Source organism: Salvelinus sp. IW2-2015, linkage group LG36 (assembly GCF_002910315.2).
Source record: "Salvelinus sp. IW2-2015 linkage group LG36, ASM291031v2, whole genome shotgun sequence".
NCBI classification, from domain to species: Eukaryota; Metazoa; Chordata; class Actinopteri; order Salmoniformes; family Salmonidae; genus Salvelinus; species Salvelinus sp. IW2-2015.
The window spans coordinates 12,047,548-12,067,362 of NC_036875.1; the positions used below are offsets into that span (position 1 = coordinate 12,047,548).

At 43.4% G+C, this 19,815-nt stretch overlaps 1 protein-coding gene and 1 long non-coding RNA gene across 7 annotated transcripts in view; one reads left to right on the forward strand and one right to left on the reverse strand.

Moving 5' to 3' along the window:
- The window catches only part of LOC111959839 (rap guanine nucleotide exchange factor 4), a 54,114-nt gene that overhangs the window by 26,492 nt on the left and 7,807 nt on the right, over window positions 1-19,815 (forward strand). For 5 of the 6 annotated variants that reach the window (XR_002876727.1, XM_070437576.1, XM_023981648.1 and 2 more), the window contains 13 exons: window positions 8,844-8,919; window positions 9,435-9,499; window positions 11,825-11,875; window positions 11,968-12,074; window positions 14,049-14,170; window positions 14,719-14,902; window positions 15,117-15,201; window positions 15,610-15,670; window positions 15,911-15,987; window positions 16,186-16,332; window positions 17,988-18,109; window positions 19,112-19,197; window positions 19,635-19,713. Coding sequence is in view for 5 of the 6 variants with exons in the window: in XM_070437576.1 (XP_070293677.1) it covers window positions 8,859-8,919; window positions 9,435-9,499; window positions 11,825-11,875; window positions 11,968-12,074; window positions 14,049-14,170; window positions 14,719-14,902; window positions 15,117-15,201; window positions 15,610-15,670; window positions 15,911-15,987; window positions 16,186-16,332; window positions 17,988-18,109; window positions 19,112-19,197; window positions 19,635-19,713 (1,247 nt within the window). In the remaining variant the exon portion in view is untranslated. The remainder of the gene's footprint in view (window positions 1-8,843; window positions 8,920-9,434; window positions 9,500-11,824; window positions 11,876-11,967; window positions 12,075-14,048; window positions 14,171-14,718; window positions 14,903-15,116; window positions 15,202-15,609; window positions 15,671-15,910; window positions 15,988-16,185; window positions 16,333-17,987; window positions 18,110-19,111; window positions 19,198-19,634; window positions 19,714-19,815) is intronic. The other variant, XM_023981650.1, reaches the window with a different exon arrangement.
- Window positions 11,405-16,293, reverse strand: LOC139023756 (uncharacterized). Its single transcript, XR_011474920.1, has 3 exons — window positions 16,134-16,293; window positions 14,735-14,891; window positions 11,405-12,060 (listed from the first exon to the last, which is right to left on the reverse strand). It is a non-coding gene; the product is annotated as an uncharacterized lncRNA (long non-coding RNA).

The window sequence follows — 19,815 nt, forward strand, 5'->3', positions numbered from 1 at the left end:
GGACTGGAGGACGCATAGGCTGAGATGAACTCTGCCTTGTTGGCCGCAGATCGGCAGTTCCAGAGGCTGCCGGAGACCTGGAACTCCACGTGGTCGTGCGCGCTGGAACCACCAGGTTAGGTAGCGGCTAGGGTAGCGGCGCCACCGGTGTGAAGCGTTTGTATGGTCTGTTGCAAGAGAGAGAGAAAGGGATAGACAGACACATAGTTGACAGGCTACAGAAGAGGCTACGCTAATGCAAAGGAGATTAGAATGACAAGTGGACTACACGTCTCGAATGTTCAGAAAGTTAAGCTTACGTTGCAAAAATAAAATAAAATCTTATTGACTAAAATGATATAGTACTGCTGGCGGTGAGTAGGCTGGCTAGCAGTGGCTGCGTTGTTGACTTTGTTTGAAAGTGTAGCTGGCTAGGTAACCTCTAACTGGCTAGGTACCTCGACAATTTCTCAAAACTACACAATTATCTTGGATACAAGGACAGCAAAGACAGCTATGTAGCTAGCTAACACTACGCTAATCAAGTCGTTCCGTTTGTAATGTAATTGTAATGCGAGTTTCTACAGTGCTGCTATTCGGTAGAAGTTGGCTAGCTAGCAGTGTTAGCTAGCAGTGTTGACTAGGTAGGCGAACGGCAGCGCGCGGACGAAAATAGCTGGCTAGCTAACCGAATAATTACTCTAAACTACTCTAAGCCACACAATTATCTTTAGATACAAAGAATAGCAAAGACAACTATGTAGCTAGCTAACACTACACTAATCAAGTCGTTCCGTTGTAATGTATATCGTTTCTGCAGTGCTGGCTATTCGGTGCTAGCTGGCTAGCTAGCAGTGTTAGCTACGTTACGTTACGTTAGGATGCGAAATAGCTGGCTAGCGAACCTCAATAACTACACAATTATCTTTGATACCAAAGACGGCTATGTAGCTAGCTAAGATCAAACAAATCAAAACCGTTGTACTGTAATGAAAATGAAAATGGTAATACTGAAATGAATGGTAATGGTAATACTACCTGGAGAGAAGCGGAATGCGACTACTCGCTCCAAACCGGAAATCAACGAACCGTTGACGTTTTGCCTCAATGTCTCCATTGCACAGATACCAGAAGCCTCATGCAGGGACCATGTTCAACCTGCAGATCGATGTGCCTCACAGAATGGGAGTAACATTCGCAACGGCAGATGTACTTTTGACCCCTACCAATCAGCCGGGCTAGACAATCTGGACCCTCTCTTTCTAAAATTATCTGCCGAAATTGTTGCAACCCCTATTACTAGCCTGTTCAACGTCTCTTTCGTATTCGTCTGATATTCCCAAAGATTGGAAAGCTGCCGCGGTCATCCCCCTCTTCAAAGGGTGACATTCTAGACCCAAACTGCTACAGACCTATATCTATCCTACCCTGTCTTTCTAAGGTCTTCGAAAGCCAAGTTAACAAACAGATACCGACCATTTCGAATCCCACCTTACCTTCTCCGCTATGCAATCTGGTTTCAGAGCTGGTCATGGGTGCACCTCAGCCACGCTCAAGGTCCTAAACGACATCATAACCGCCATCGATAAGAGACATTACTGCGCAGCCGTATTCATCGACCTGGCAAGGCTTTCGACTCTGTCAATCACCACATTCTTATTGGCAGACTCGACAGCCTTGTTCTCAAATGATTGCCTCGCCTGGTTCACCAACTACTTCTCTGATAGAGTTCAGTGTGTCAAATCGAGGGCCTGTTGTCCGACCTCTGGCAGTCTCTATGGGGTGCCACAGGGTTCAATTCTCGGGCCGACTCTCTCTCTGTATACATCAATAATGTTTCTCTTGCTGCTGGTGATTCTCTGATACACCTCTACACAGATGACTCCATTCTGTATACTTCTGGCTCCTCTTTGGACATTGTGTAAACTAACCTCCAGATGAGCTTCAATGCCATACAACTCTCCTTCCGTGGCCTTCCAACTGCTCTTAAATGCAAGTAAAACTAAATGCATGCTATTCAACCGATCACTGCCCGCACCTGCTCGCCCGTCCAGCATCACTACTCTGGACGGCTCTGACTTAGAATATGTGGACAACACAAATACCTAGGTGTCTGGTTAGACTGTAACCTCTCCTTCCAGACTCACATAAGCATCTCAATCCAAAATTAAATCTAGAATCAGCTTCCTATATCGCAACAAAGCATCCTTCACTCATGCTGCCAAACATACCCTCGTAAAACTGACCATCCTACCGATCTTCGACTTCGGTGATGTCATCTATAAAATAGCCTCCAACACTCTACTCAATAAATTGATGGAGTCTAACACAGTGCCATCTGTTTTGTCACCAAAGCCCCATATACTACCCACCACTGCGACCTGTACGCTCTCGTTGCTGCCCTCGCTTCATACTCGTCGCCAAACCCACTGGCTCCAGGTCATCTACAAGACCCTGCTTGGTAAAGTCCCTCCTTATCTCAGCTCGCTGGTCACCATAGCAGCACCCACCTGTTGCACGCGCTCCAGCAGGTATATCTCTCTGGTCACGCCCCAAAGCCAATTCCTCCTTTGGCCGCCTCTCCTTCCAGTTCTCTGCTGCCAATGACTGGAACAAACTACAAAAATCTCTGAAACTGGAAAACTTATCTCCCTCACTAGCTTTAAGCACCAGCTGTCAGAGCAGCTCACAGATTACTGCACCTGTACATAGCCAATCTATAATTTAGCGCCAAACAACTACCTCTTCCCCTACTGTATTTAATTATTTAATGATTTATTAGCTCCTTTGCACCCCATTATTTCTATTTCTACTTTGCACATTCTTCCACTGCAAATCTACCATTCCAGTGTTTTACTTGCTGTATTGTATTTACTCTACCTTTTTTGCCTTTACCTCCCTTATCTCACCTCATTTGCTCACATTGTATATAGACTTATGACTGTTAGTTTTGTTTTACTCCATGTGTAACTCTGTGTTGTTGTATGTGTCGAACTGCTTTGCTTTATCTTGGCCAGGTCGCAATTGTAAATGAGAACTTGTTCTCAACTTGCCTACCTGGTTAAATAAAGGTGAAATAAAAATTTATAAATTTAAAAAAAAAAAAGTCACTTATAAACCTTATAGTCATCAAATCAAATCAAATGTATATATAGCCCTTCTACATCAGCGATATCTCAAAGGCTGTACAGAAACCCAGCCTAAAACCCCAAACGGCAAGCAATGTAGGTGTAGAAGCACGGTGCTAGGAAAAACTCTTTAGAAAGGCCAAAACCTAGGAAGAAACCTAGAGAGGAACCAGGCTATGAGGGTGGCCAGTCCTCTTCTGGCTGTGCCGAGTGGAGATTATAACAGAACAATAGCCAAGATGTTCAAATGTTCATAAATGACCAGCATGGTCAAATAATAATAATCACAGTAGTTGTCGAGGGTGCAGCAAGTCAGCACCTCAGGATAAATGTCAGTTGGCTTTTCATAGCCGATCATTAGAGTACTCTTACCGCTCCTGCGGTCTCTAGAGAGTTGAAAACAGCAGGTCTGGGACAGGTAGCACGTCCGGTGAACAGGTCAGGGTTCCATAGCCGCAGGCAGAACAGTTGAAACTGGAGCAGCAGCACGCCAGGTGGACTGGGGACAGCAAGGAGTCATCATGCCAGGTAGTCCTGAGGCATGGTCCTAGGGCTCAGGTCCTCCGAGAGAGAAAAGAAATTGAGAAAGAGAGAATTAGAGAGAGCATACTTAAATTCACACAGGACACCGGATAAGACAGGAGAAGTACTCCAGATATAACAAACTGACCCTAGCCCCCGACACATAAACTACTGCAGCATAAATACTGGAAGCTGAGACAGGAGGGTCAGGAGACACTGTGGCTCCATCCGATGAGGGCCAAACAGGAAGGATATAACCCCACCCACTTTGCCAAAGCACAGCCCCACACCACTAGAGGGATATCTTCAACCATCCTGAGACAAGGCCGAGTATAGCCCACAAAGATCTCCGCCACGCACAACCCGAGGGGGGGCGCCAACCCAGACAGGAAGATCACGTCAATGACTCAACCCACTCAAGTGACGCACCCCTCCTAGGGACGGCATGAAAGAGCACCAGTAAGCCAGTGACTCAGCCCCTGTAATAGGGTTAGAGGCAGAGAATCCCAGTGGGGAGAGGGAACCGGCCAGGCAGAGACAGCAAGGGCGGTTTGTTGCTCCAGAGCCTTTCCGTTCACCTTCACACTCCTGGCCAGACTACACTCAATCATAATACACACTGAAGAGATGAGTCTTCAGTAAAGACTTAAAAGTTGAGACCGAGTCTGCGTCTCTCACATGGATAGGCAGACCATTCCATAAAAATTTAGATCTATAGGAGAAAGCCCTGCCTCCAGCTGTTTGCTTAGAAATTCTAGGACAATTAGGAGGCCTGCGTCTTGTGACCGTAGCGTACGTGTAGGTATGTACGGCAGGACCAAATTGGAAAGATAGAGGAGCAAGCCCATGTAATGCTTTGTAGGTTAGCAGTAAAACCTTGAAATCAGCCCTTGCCTTAACAGGAAGCCAGTGTAGGGAGGCTAGCACTGGAGTAATATGATCACATTTTTTGGTTCTAGTCAGGATTTCTAGCAGCCGTATTTAGCACTAACTGAAGTTATTTAGTGCTTTTCCGGCGTAGGCGGAAAGTAGAGCATTGCAGTAGTCTAACCTAGAAGTAACAAAAGCATGGATTAATTTTTCTGCATCATTTTTGGACAGAAAGTTTCTGATTTTTGCAATGTTACGTAGATGGAAAAAAGCTGTCCTTGAAACAGTCTTGATATGTTCGTCAAAAGAGAGATCAGGGTCCAGAGTAACGCCGAGGTCCTTCACAGTATTATTTGAGACGACTTTACAACCATCAAGATTAATTGAGAAACAAAACATGCCAATTTRGAAAATAAGCCACAGGAGTTTTTTGAGCGAGAATTAAGACAACYTTTGAGACAACTTTTGAGTAGTAAGACATGTATAAAAGCAACAGATACCATTAAGAAGAATGGGCAAGAAGCGTCTTATATGGTGAGCTACCGGGTGGCTAGGACAGGCAAGCCCCATACTATTGTGGAGGACTTAATTCTTCCTGCTGCCGCGGATATGGCTGGGACAATGCTGGGGGAAAAGGCCAAAAAAACTATACAGACAATGCCTTCATCAACCAACACTGTTTCACAACACATCAGTGACATGGCAGGAGATGTTTTGAAACAATTACTGCTTTGCATACAAGCCAGTGAATTCTATGTGTTACAGCTGGATGAGTAAACAGACATGGCGGGCCTGGCACAGCTCCTGGTATATGTMTGTTACATTTATGGGGGGTCAATTAAGGAAGACACCCTCTTATGCAAACCACTGGAAACCAGAACAACAGGAGAAGATATTTTTAAAGTACTGGACAGCTTTGTGATATCAAATGGACTTTGTTAGTCAAGATGTGTTGGTATCTGTACTGATGGCGCAAAAGCGAAAGACCAGCTTAAAGTTTTCTTTACTGACCATCATTTTCACTTGTCTGACCGCTTGCATGATGACTAGTTTCTCACACGAYTGGCCTATCTGGGTGATGTTTTTTCTCGCCTGAATGATCTGAATCTAGGATTACAGGGAATCTCCGCAACTATATTCAATGTGCGGGACAAAATCGAGGCTWTGATKAAGAAGTTGGAGCTCTTCTCTGTCTGCATTAACAAGGACAACACACMGGTCTTTCCATCRTTGCATGATTTTTTTGTGTGCAAATGAACTCAAGCTTACGGACAATGTCAAATGGGATATAGCGAAGCACCTGAGTGAGTTGGGTGTGCAATTACGCAGGTACTTTCCMGAAACGGATGACACAAACAACTGGATTTGTTATCCCTATCATGCCCTGCCTCCAATCCACTTACCTATATTTGAACAAGAGAGCCTCATCGAAATTGCAACAAGCGGTTCTGTGAAAATCGAATTTAATCAGAAGCCACTAACAGATTTCTGGATTGGGCTGTGCTCAGAGTATCCTGCCTTGGCAAATCGGGCTGTTAAGACACTGATGCCCTTTGCAACCACGTACCTATGTGAGAGTGGATTCTCGGCCCTCACTAGCATGAAAACTAAATACAGAGTGTGGAAAATAATTTAAGACTGAGACTCTCCAATACAACCCAACATTGCAGAGTTATGTGCATCCTTTCAAGCACACCCTTCTAATAAACCTGTGGTGAGTTATTCACAATTTTCGATGAACAAATAAGGTTTTATATGTAAGATGGTTAAATAAAGAGCAACATTATTGATTATTATTATATTATTATTTGTGGCCTGTGCCATAAAAGCTCTTTGTCACTTCCCACACCCCGGTTTGTGACAAAAACTCACACTCATTCTTATGTTTAATAAATGTATCATTTAGTGTGTGTGTGGCAGGCTTACAATGATGTCAAAAAACAACATTTGAGAGTGTGCTGACCCTGGTGCTAGAAGACTACAGCAGCTTGAAGATTGAATGTTTGAAGAGGTACGGGACTATAAAAAGTTTGGGACCACTGAGGATCTCTCTACATGTAGAATGAATGCAGTAATGCTTACAGACTGATATGGGTTGAGGCTAAAGCCAAGTAGTAGGAGTCTGTGGAGCATACATAGATAGGCCTAATCTACAGTACACCAGAAACCGCTGGATCCTAGCTGTGTGTGCCTGTGCTCTGGCGGGAGGGACTACACACTAGAATATCAATGCAGTATAAAGAGATCCAGAATTATTTTCAGAAGTTTGGACACTTCCCTCTTGTGTGTGTGCATGTGTGAGTGTCTGTGTATGCGTTTGTGTGTGTCTTGTTAAATCTCGGTGTAATCTGTCGTAATGCCTTCTTATCTGTAAAGACTACAGATTGAGGCGATTTGATCAACTCGTAAGTAACTCTGCCACAATCTGTTCATCCCCCAGTAATGCCATCATTAGTCAAATATGGCATGGAAAGCAAGCATAGATAGTTGAACATTTGCCCATTTCTCACCATTGATTCCTTACTGTGGTTTTGTAGCCTGTTGTCCTGTATACACGTCGGCTATTGTGGCCTACAGCAATAGGCTTTTACTTCAAATGAAGCTACATGAAACGTTTATTTTGTTCTGTCCTTTGAAATGCAGTGGGACACTGTGGAGCTTTTTGTGAGATGAAGGCTCATTTAAATGAGACTGCAGCAGTTGTAAAGCTTCTGAATGCTCATAACTGCCAGCTGGAGGTCTCAGCTGTGTATTTACATAGTCCTCAATGGCCACGTTGATAAAGAGAGTACAGGGGGAGTAGGAGCGGTGYGTGGGTAAAATCACCAGGGAAGCCGTTGTTTTCTCTGTAACCTGTTAGTTCATTATGCCTTGCCACCGTGATATATAGGCCTGAGGCAGAGACAATAAGAAGACACAGTGGCAGAATAAATTCAACCACACCTTTGTTTCATCACAGCAACCTCTGTCAGGTGAAGTCCACTAAGCGTATTGCATGTAACAAACAGTTACATGACCTACAGCACTGTCAAGCAAGTTAATGTTTCCGACATTTTCGGACTACTAAACAACTATTGATTTAGAACCACAGAGAGTTACCGCAAGTCGAAAGAATATGAGCTGCCTCCACTACTCCAGCACAATTTCAACTTCAAAATGTCAACATCATCTAATCACCTATGCTTAGTCTAATACAGTGACAACTAAAATATACCAAAAACAATTTAGTCCAATCAATGTCAGCTAAATATGATGTGGCTGTCCATGGTTCTGATTTCTCTGTGTGTTTGTGTATGTGCGTGCGTGCAAGTAGAAAAAACATGTTTATTCACCCTACATGTAGAGAAACGCCAATGTCATCCACCTATTTTTCATGTTTACGAAACGGTCTTTGACTCTGTCATACAGTACACACTTTGAGTTTTTGTTAGGCCTTTTTGTTTTCCTAGGTTACCTGGTTAAAATGCTTGCTCGCTAGCCTAAATACCTTTTGTCTGCAACGATTAGCCAGCTGGTAAACATTAGCCTACGACATCTAGCTACATATGAATTTATAGTTGGATCAGAATCTCAGTTTATAATCATTGGCCAGTACAGAGAATTAAGTACAATCACAAGTCCAAATACCTATCTCCATCCATGGCTAATTTAGGAAAGGGATCATTTTAGCTAGCTAGCCACCAGAGAACAACAACACAACGAGATGCAACAATTCAAGTTTTGTCTGACAATTATGTTTTGCCTTTGATGTGATGTGATTTGGTGTGAAGCCAAATCCAGCCTGGTATCCCTTGACACTTTTTTTTGTGTGCGCCAGGACCATTCACAGATTTCACTCAGGCCAAATGCTCGATGGGGCTTCCCTTGCAACAATGTCATACTCTTTTTGACCATACAGCATCAGATAGATGGGCTACACATACAGAGACAGAGGGACGCTGTTTCGCTCGTTCGGATGCTTTCTCCAGTGAAATACATTCAGCCTCTTGCGAATTGAATGAAAATGATGAAACAGAGAGAGAGGAAAGATATAATTGTTTTTTAAAATTATTATATATTTTTTTTTTTGTAAAAAAAATTCTGGGGAAGACAGGCNGGCTTCCTTTGGCAGCCGTGAATGCACACCAAGAGGGGGGGGGGGGGTCAAACACAGACACATAACACTACAATCCAAATAATTCTATTGACATAAACAGGTGACAGTAGTTGACAATGAACTGCATCTTGAATTGGATTGCATCGACACACTAAAATAAACCTTGTGGTGTTTAGGATTTGGCTTTTGTGGCTGGTTCCACCATGTCTAATTAAAAGACCGTTCTTCTGTCTTCTGTGTCTCTGTAGAAATATCGTCAGTGCATGGCTGGACTGCTTGCCCCACCCTATGGAGTTATGGAAAGTGGTGGACGTAGCACTGACAGTGAGTACAAGAACTACAGTGACATCAATAATGTTCACATACCGTAAAATGCTCCGTACTGGCCTACCTCTCGCCTTTAATATGAAATAAGCAATATCAGCAGTCTTAAAGTCAAGTCTAAGAATAGCCAGGTATCTTCCCCTCAGATAAGGTTTTGAAGTGAAATGACTAATGATGTTTTTCCTGAAGGCTAAAACACACACACACACACACACACTTCTTACTGTACAAATCTCCCTTGGGAACTGTCCGATGATATTATGTAACTCACTCCTCAAGGAGATTCTAGTCGACACATACGGTATCTACATTCAACATAGCATCGAGATTATGTATTGACATCTGTCTAAGTATATTTGTGAACATGAAGTATATTTGTGAACATGCACCAATTGTTGCAGATAAACAAGTGCTGATGTACGGTATGGGATTTATTTTGTGTTGCTTTGGCTTTAAACTCAGGTTTCATTTTTTAGGAATGACAACAAGTGTCATTTTTCTATTTTCTTATTCAGGAATGTCTGACAAAGAGAACATAAGCAACAACTCTTTTGGATCCATCTCTAAACATCTGAATAAGGTACGGTAGTGTCTCCTGAACACAAAACTGAGACTTCATCATTATATATCATAATGATTTAGTTTCACCATCAAACATTGTCCACTATCATCATCATCCAAAAAGCACTGTATGATGTGGCAGTAACCATGTAATCTTGGCAGCCCAGAGACAGAATCTAGCGTAAACAACCAGCTACTCATCTGTGTACGAGAGATTAGTGACCACTTTATGTGAAGTGAGTATCATCCAGATTGAACACTGTTGTGAATGGCAGAGTGACAGTGGGTGGTAAAGTGATGGTTATTTACTCATATGTGCTTGCTGCTTACGTGGATCCTGATCTAACAACATCCTCTGCAGTTGCCAGAAGCTCGAAATAAGTCTGGAATGTGGAGTTTGTTTAAACTTTGACTAAATATAAACAAGGCTGCTGCTAAGACCTCGCTTCCGTTGGTGTGCATCATGTCCTTAATAGTTCCCGTTCCACCTTAACCCCGTTGGGACTTCCTTACCTCCATACATGTAACATGGTGCTACTCTGGAGGGGATTTCACTATTTATTGCGGCTTGGACTTTGTTCTTTTCAGACCAGCCAAAACATGTGCACTATAAATAACTACAAGGACAGTATAATTGAGTGTCTTCTTTTTTTTTTTTGCAAACTCCCCTGCGGTTGTATTGTCTGCAAATTGTTGGCAAATATTGGCCTAACTCTCAGGCTCTACATATTCCAGTCACAGAAAAAAAAAAAATGCGGTGACGTTGTTTTTGTTATGTAATTCATACCTTCAGTTAAAGCTGAGTGCATCCATCTATATGAATCGTAGACCAGTGAACCCAAACCCTATAGGCACAGAATGCATACATTCCCACAGTAATACATGGATTAAAGGAACCCAGAGTCCTCACTGAAGTGTACGGTACGTGTACATGCTGTAGCTTATGTATTCTTCATGAGTCCAAATGATCAGTGATGCATGTAGAAAGATCTTGAAACGTCACCTACAGTATATGGCCCCCTTTGAACTACATCCTTGTGTTCGTCCTCGCTTGTGTCATTTTATGACCGTCATAAGACGCTGCAGTGAGAAAAGAGCAGCGCTTAGCAACATTTTAATCAAGATGTTAAAGGGGGATGTGGCGTTAGTCCATTTCACCCTCATCGTAGGGTGAAAGAGTTGATGATGAATTTGTATGGTGGTTAAGCGTCTATGTAACTGTTGGTCATGGCTGTGAGAGTAATGATGTTCGAAAAGAGGTTATGTAGAGGTTGAACAGCAGTTATTATGTCCGCTCTGTGGTGCATGGTATGCTGGTTTAGTGCCTAGTCTCTGTTTGATTGTTCTCTGCTCTTGATGTTTTTACTTCATGAATACCACATCCATATAGTTCAAGGTGGTTTCTGTGCTGTGGGTTCAAGGGTTTGGGATGTAAGCACCAACACCTGCTTGTGAATCTCGTAAATAACTGCCCATTTAAACTTCTTCAGGATCGGTGGGTCCCCTGCGGGACGTTGAGCTAACGTAGGCTAATGCGATTAGCATGAGGTTGTAAGTAACACGAACATTTCCCAGGACATAGACATATCTGACATTGGCAGACAGCTTAAATTCTTGTTAATCTAACTGCACTGTCCAATTTACAGTAGCTATTACAGTGAAAGAATACCATGCTATTGTTTGAGGAGAGTGCACAGTTTTGAACATGAAAAGTTATTAATAAACGAATTAGGCACATTTGGGCAGTCTTGATACAAACTTTTGAACATAAATGTTATGTTTCATTGGATCAGTCTAAAACGTTGCACATACACTGCTGCCATCTAGTGGCCAGAATCTAAATTGCAGCTGGGCTGGAATAATACATGATGGCCTTTCTCTTGCATTTCAAAGATGATGGTACAAAACAAATACAAAAGAACGGTAGTTTTTTCCTTTGTATTATCTTTTACCACATTCCTTTCACATTTCCATAAACTTCAAAGTGTTTCCTTTCAAATGGTACCAATAATATGCATATCCTTGCTTCAGGGCCTGAGTTACAGGCAGTTAGATTTCGGTATGTCATTTTAGGCGAAAATTGAAAAAAAGTGTCCAATCCTGAAAGGCCCTGTTGATAGTGGAGGTTGTTAGTGGTAAAGAATACCTCTACAAAACACCTAATATCTGTCATCATTGAAAAACATAGGAAGGGAACTGTGACCATTCACTACAGTCTGTATCATGTCATAACATTGCTCATTTCCATATCATGCCTGTACTTTATTTTGTGCTTTTGTTTTCCAATCCATGATGTTTCCTTGTGTGTTTTTTTCAGTCATTGTCATGTCATTTTATTTTTCAGAAGTCATTAATTGAAAGCCCAGCCAAACTCCGTCCTAAATCCATTTCTCAGGTAGTAAAGATCATCACATCAGTAAAGGCCAACTCCTCTGTTTCTATTGTAAAGCTCTGCCTCTACTCCATCCTTCTATTCTCTCCCAACAGGTCCCATCTGAGAAGATCCTGCGAGCAGGGAAGGTTCTCCGTGATGCCATCCTCTCCAGAGCTCCCCACATGATCCGAGACAGGAAGTACCACCTGAAGACATACAGGTGGGTTGTATTATCTTGTGTACAGTACCGTGTACACCTGCTACTCTCATGTCAAAGAATTTGTACATCTGTGTGTGCATGTATTTTTAATGTCTGTTTTTTGCTGTATCAAATCAAATCAAATGTTATTTGTCACATGCGCCGAATACAACAGGTGTAGTAGACCTTACAGGGAAATGCTTACTTACAAGCCCTTAACCAACAATGCAGTTTTGTAACGAAAGTCGTCGGGAGAAGGAGAGGAGGACCAAAGTGCAGCGTGGTACGTATCCATAATACTTTTAATCAAGATGAATACACGAACAAAAACAACAAAACGACCAACGAACAGTTCTGACAGGTGCAACAAACACTAACCAGAAAATAACCACCCACAAAAAAAAGTGGGAAAACAGGCTACCTAAGTATGGCTCTCAATCAGAGACAACGATAGACAGCTGCCTCTGATTGAGAACCATACCAGGCCAAACACATAGAAATAGAAAACCTAGACCTACAACATAGAATACCCCCCCCCACATCACACCCTGACCAAACTAAAAATAGAAACATACAAAGCAATCTACAGTCAGGGCGTGACAAGTTTTAAGAAAAATAAGTGTTAAAGTATTTACTAAAATAAACTGAAGTAAAAAAAAAAAGGAGAAAATAGAAAAAGAACAAATAATTAAATAGCAACAATAAAATAACAGTAATGAGGCTATATACAGGGGTACTGGTACAGAGTCAATCTGTGGGGGCACAGGTTAGTCGAGGCAATTGAGGTAATATGTACATGTAGGTAAAGGGACTATGCATAGATAATAAACAGAGAGTAGTGTAAAATGGGGGTGGGGGGGGGTCAATGCAAATAGTCCGGGTAGCCATTTGATTAGCTATTCAGGAGTCTTATGGCTTGGGGGTAGAAGCTGTTAAGAAGCCTTTTGGACCTAGACTTGGCGCTCTGGTACTGCTTGCCGTGCAGTAGCAGAGACAACAGTCTATGACTAGGGTGGCTGGAGTCTTGTCAATTTCTAGGGCCTTCTGCTGACACCGCCTGGTATAGAGGTCTTAGATGGCAGGAAGCTTGGCCCCAGTGATGTACTGGGTCGTACGTACTACCCTCTGTAGTGCCTTGCGGTCGGAGGCCGAGCAGTTGCCATACCAGGCGGTGATGCAACCAGTCAGGGTGCTCTCGATGGTGCAGCTGTAGAACTTTTTGATGGTCTGAAGATCCATTCCAAAACTTTTCAGTCTCCCGAGGTGGAATAGGCGTTGTCCTGCCCTCTTTATGACTGTCTTGGTGTGTTTGGACCATGATAGTTCGATGGTGATGTGGACACCAAGGAACTTGAAGCTCTCAACTGGCTCCAATACAGCCCCATCAATAAGAATGGGGGCGTGCTCGGCCCTCCTTTTCCTGTAGTCCACGATCATCTTCGTGGTCTTGATCACGTTGAGGGAGAGGTTGTTATCCTGGCACTACACTGCCAGGTCTCTGACCTCCTACCTATAGGCTGTCTCATCGTTGTCGGTGATCAGGCCTTATTGTGTCGTCGGCAAACTTAATGATGGTGTTGGAGTCATTCTAGGGACTATGGTGGTCTGCTTGAAAAAGGAACAGGTTGAAAATGTCAGTGAAGACACTTGCCAGTTGGACAGCACATGCTCGGAGTACACATCCTGGTAATCTGTCTGGCACTACGTTCTTATGAATGTTGACCTGTTTAAAGGTCACACTCACATCGGCTACGGAGAGCATAATCACACAGTCGTCCGGAACAGCTGGTGCTCTCATGCATGCTTCAGTTTTTCTTGCCTCAAATCTCGCATAGAAGTAATTTAGCTCATCTGGTGTCACTGAGCAGCTCGCGGCTGTGCTTCCCTTTGTAGTCCGTAATAGTTTGCAAGCCCTGCCACATCCGACGAGCATCGCAGACAGTGTAGTAGGATTCATGTATTTATTTCCTGATGTGATATGTGTATCTCCTGCAGGCAATGCTGTGTGGGAACAGAGCTGGTGGACTGGCAGATGCAGCAGAGCTCCTCTGTTTACTCTCGTATTCAAGCAGTGGGCATGTGGCAGGTGCTGTTAGAGGAAGGTGTTCTCAACCACGGTGAGCCACAACAGTACAGTAGACAGTAGCTAAGGATACCCACCATCATTGTTAAGCCCTAGTTATTCTGTTGCTTTGACAAAGACAAAGTCTCTGAAGATGATCATTGATATCATGTGATTAGTGATTCATTTATGTCTTTCCCCCATTTTAAGGTCAACAATTAAAAATGTTTTGTGAAGCTTGCATTCAATTGCCACTCTCTGTTACACACGACTAGCTTCCATTCCTTCTGTCTCAAGGGGATTTATGGCTGATTTAAGAAGACATCGTCAAACCTGTTTAAACTTTATTTGGCACTTAATAGGCACTTACTATAGTATTTTTTAAATTTCACCTCTTGAGAAAACAACATGTTTTTTATGAAGTTGACAGAATGTTAAAATTAGATGAAAACAAAAGTTTTTTCCTCCCACCAAGTTATACTTCTCAAAAGGCACCGAATTGGTGGAACGACCTGTGTGTGTGCCTGTGTGTGCGTGCATGTAAAAGAGGCTCCATTTCTACACCTCTAAATCTGTGTGATCTGTGTTGATATTGTGCTGCAGTGGACCAGGAGCTGACCTTCCAGGACAAGTATCTTTTCTACCGTTTCCTGGAGGATGAACAGGAAGACGCTCCCCTGCCCACCGAGGAGGAGACCAGGGAGAGCGATGAGGAGCTGCAGGATACCCTCCTCCTCCTCTCCCAGGTCGGCCCTGATGCTCACATGCGCATGATCCTGAGGAAACAGTAAGGACCAATCACAGAGATCGCCACCTGCTGGTATGATAGATATACAGTATCTGCAGGTTTGGAAGGGTTAGGAAAGATATATAAGATATGTAAGCTAAGTGCAAAGCTGATGCTAGCAAAGCTGATGCTAAAATCCTGTTCAAAGTGAATCAATTAGATTGTAGTCAAGGTCAAATTATTTTTTAATTGGTGCATATTTCCCCTTCCCCAGTCCAGAACAGAGGGCAGCGGATGATTTGGAGATCATTTATGAGGAGCTGCTTCATATAAAGGCTTTATCGCACCTATCCACCACTGTGAGTACAGATTTGGTTACAATAATAACCCATTGTAGGCCTATATCAGGTGTCAGCAACAGGTTTTGGATGTTTTTGTTTTTGTTTGTTTTTGGTCCCCAGTAAAGAAAATCACCAGGAATTCAGCAAAAATAAAATGTATTCAGTAAATCTGTTCCCAAGGATTCCTACAAATAAAAAGAGAGAAATATGTGATCGTGTCTCAATGTAATGAGGTGTGAAATTATTGTTATTTTAAAATACAATACATTTTTTTACTTGTGGTCAATTTGCAGTGTACAAATTATTATAATTATGCTCCGGCCCCCCGACCATCGGCATAAATCGGACCACGGCTGAATCTAGTTGCCTACCCGTGGCCTATATGACGTCACCTCTAACCTATCTGTTTTTCCTCTGCTTCTACAGGTAAAGAAAGAACTAGCCGGTGTCCTGATCTTTGAGTCCCATGCCAAAGCAGGAACAGTGTGTAAGTAGTATAACACTGTCTCCATGACCGGAGCTCAATCGATTTAACTTAATCAACGTGGCACGCAAGACATCATTTTATAAATGCATTATCTACATGGAGGCAGAAAGAAAATCCCAGATTATATACTAAATCCTTTGTTTTGTCTATTTCAGTGGAATTCTTTTAAATGTTTTGGTGGAAAACCTCTTTATAACCTCTACATTTCATTTTTGTTGTTGTAATCTTTCACTTGTTCAGTGTTCAATCAAGGGGAGGAAGGCACATCGTGGTACATCATTCTAAAGGGCTCTGTAAACGTTGTCATTTATGGAAAGGTACATTTTTTATATGATTTGAATTTTTCATCTCATACAATTGATCCCCATTTGACCAGTACAGCTCATCCCCATAGCTTATTATAGAATATATGAGTGTGTAAGAGTTATATAATATAAAATATGCTGTACATGCTCTCACTCACCTCTTTTTCCCTGCTACACACATACATTCCTTGTTTCGCTTGTTTCACAAAGGGGGTTGTTTGCACGCTGCATGAGGGTGACGACTTTGGTAAGCTTGCTCTGGTCAACGATGCCCCCCGTGCCGCCTCCATTGTTCTACGAGAGGATAACTGCCACTTCCTACGTGTGGACAAGGAGGACTTCAACCGGATTCTCAGAGTGAGTTATCTGGGGAAGTTAGCATGGCCCTCCTCCACCTCTGCTCAGTGAAGTCCCACTATCCTTTTTCAATGGTATAGTCTCCCTCTATTGGTTGAGGTTCAGCATTGCAGAATGATGCCTACGTTAAAGGATATTCTACTTTCAACTTTGTGGTTCAATGTCGACAGATGTCTGTAGAAAAGGTACAGTATAAACCCTAAGGCCAAACTATCAGCTGTTAGCCTCTTGTCTCTCTACGTTCTCCCTCCACTGCCTATTGTTAGCCTGGTCCACGTACAGCCTGCATCAAACTTTGATAGGACATCAGGGTCTTGATTGTGTCTATTGAAAAGCGGATGGATGATGGTTATCTGTGTGATCCACAGAGGCAGGCTCTCTGTATTAGGCTCACTCAATCCTCTGTAAATCTCCTGTTGGCTCTGGCCTGATGGGCTGCTAGGCCAGACACGGGCTGCGTCCCAAATGGCACCCTATTCCCTATATAGTGCCGAACTTTTGAATAGAGCCCTATGGGCCCTGGTCAAAAGTATCGCACTACATAGGAAATTGGGTGCCATTTGGGATGATACCTCAGTCAAACTGCTGACCTCCGTCTCTCTGTCAGTACTAGCATACTAATCCACCAGGCGTACAGTACCATAGTCCTGATGAGATGATGTAGTCTGGCCTCAGGCCAGGGCTCATATTTAAGTCAGATAAATATACCAACTACCCCCCCATATTATTTTGGCTGCATGATGCGTGTACTGTAGGCCTATTCTGCAGGATTTGCTTGTACTATATTACCGATATATATTATTATAATATACAGTATATATAAACACTGTATATACACACCAGTTTATTAGGTACACCCATCTAGTACCAGGTCGGACCCCTTCTTTGCCTCCAGAATAGCGTTCCGAGATGCCGTTCTGCACACCACTGTTGTAGTCCACAGTTATTTGCCTGTTTGTGGCCCGCCTGTTAGCTTGACATTCTCCTTCGACCACTCAACAATGAGCTGTTTTCGCCGCCGCCTGGATTTATTTGGTTTGTCACACCATTCTCGGTAAACCCTGTAGTGCGGAGGCTGGCCGTTTCTGAGATACTGGAACCGGCGCGCATGGCACTGACGATCACACCACGATCAAAGTCGCTTAGGTCACTCGTTTTGCCCATTATAACGTTTAATCGAACAATAACTGAATGCCTCGATGACTGTCTGGGTGGTGTCCCTAATAAACAGGGTGGTGTACCTAATAAACTGTCCAATGTGTGTGTATATACATACATACATACATACATACATACATATATACATCTACAAAAGTATATGGACGCCCCTTCAAATTAGTGGATTAAGCTATTTCAGCCACACCTGTTGCTGACAGGTGTTAAAAATCAAGCACACAGCCATGCAATCCCCATAGACAAACATTGGCAGTAGAATGGCCTTACTGAAGAACTCAGTGACTTTCAACATAGCACCGTCATAGGATGCCACCTTTCCAACAAGTCAATTTGTCAAATTTCTGCCCTGCTAGAGCTGCCCCGGTAAGTGCTGTTATTGTGAAGTGGAATCGTCTAGGAGCAACAAGCTTCTTGAAACGGGTCATATTTCTGATGATGTAATGAAGAATTTGTGCCTGTGTGTGTGTGTGTGTGTCCAGGACGTGGAGGCCAACACGGTGCGTCTGAAGGAACATGATCAGGATGTTCTGGTCCTGGAGAAGAGCCCCAGCAGCATCCAGACCTCCACCCACGGCACCACCACCACCCCCTCCCACTACAAGTAGCCTACTGAGCTAACTCTATCTGAATCACCTTTTCACCTAAACCACTTACTCTAGCAGCCCTGTTCAATAGAGGTAGATTCATATAGGAAGTTAAAGGGGACTGTAGGTGTGTAAGATACACTAACCTCACTCCCTTCAGAAAAGAGGAGGAGAAACTCTCCTGCAGGCACAGTTAGGGGAGTGTGGTTAGTGTGTGAGATACTCTCTTGAAAAGGATTTGTGAGTGGAAGAAGTGGGTGAGTTTGTGAGTTACTCTCTGCTAAAGGGTGTGGAGCTAGAGACTGGGCATCAGTTCTAGGGTAAGCCAAGGCTGTGACTGCGAGGCTGCAGACGTGTGTTATCTAGTAGCTAGACTTAATGGAGGTTGCTGCCAGTGACCGCGGCTGCAGTAATGGAGAGAGACACATTAATGGTAATGACTGAGAGATGTGCTCCCGGGGAGAAGGCAGGCCGCGCGGGTTACAATCACTCTGCCAGGGTTGGCCTCTAATCAACTACAGTGCCAGTCACATATGAAGAGTGTGAGGGTGTCAAGCACCTCTCCTTCCCCCATGGAGTGCCTGGCACACATTCTGTCCCTAATTCCACCCTATTCCCTATATAGTGCACTATTTTGTTTTCTACAAGGGCCCTATGGAGGAATAGGGTGCCATTTGGGGAACACACACCTTGTTTTCTGTCTCCCCTTAACTAACCAATCACAACAAGAATGTCTGTGTACTGTGTTGATTCTTAAGGTCAAGTGGTGGTCTCTCCTTCTGTTTACCTATGGAGAGGCTTCCACACCCTCTCTCACCCAGCCAGCCCCTTATAATCTTAAGCAAGGGTCTGGACCTCTTTTAACTGTAGTTTGGATTATTATCTAATGTAGTAATCACAGGCAGGTATTCAGATCACACAGCTCAGTGAAGTGTGGATGGAATAGGAACAGTAGTGAGAACTAGCAAGAACCTGTCTTGTTTAATTTATTAGATGATTGATTGACACTGCCATTCCAGATACACTGTGATGTCAGGGGCACCAGAGAAGATTCTGGAGCACTTCCTGGAAATGATGCGACTGGACTCTCACCTCAACGAATCAGGTACGGGTAGTGCACTTTGCCCCTCCAATAACATCTCTGGCCACTGTGTACCGTTGTATTTCAGTGTAGGGACCAAATTACCATTATTTCAACCCTATGTGATATTGACTAATGTAGATGGATGTGTTGTGTTCGTTGTGGCTGTCGTGTTTAGATTGTCTCCTCTGTACCCTCAGAGAGAGAGCATTCATCCTCTGTGCTGCTGCTGCTGACCTGTTTGTTCATGTCTATAATTAGCAGCGCATCACAGTGCTTATCTAATTACGCTTGGTTGTGTGGACTCTCCTGGCTGCTTTCATGCCCCAGCCGTCCACGGTGACAGAGCCATGTGTGATCAGGCCTATAATACTGTCAGCATGCTGGCCTGGCATCGTTTCATCTGACATCACAGGTGCCTCATTCTCTCTCGCTCTGGCTCTCTCTCTCTCTCTGCACAGACCCAGCTCTGGACGACTTTGTGCTCATGCACTGCGTCTTCATCCCTAACAGCCAGCTGTGCCCGGTGCTCATGGCCCAATATCCTTTCAGTCATTGGAAATAGCAAGTGAGCGTATATGTTTTTGTGGATTTCTACTAATGTGTATCAATATCCCTTATGTATCTTGTATGTATTAGACA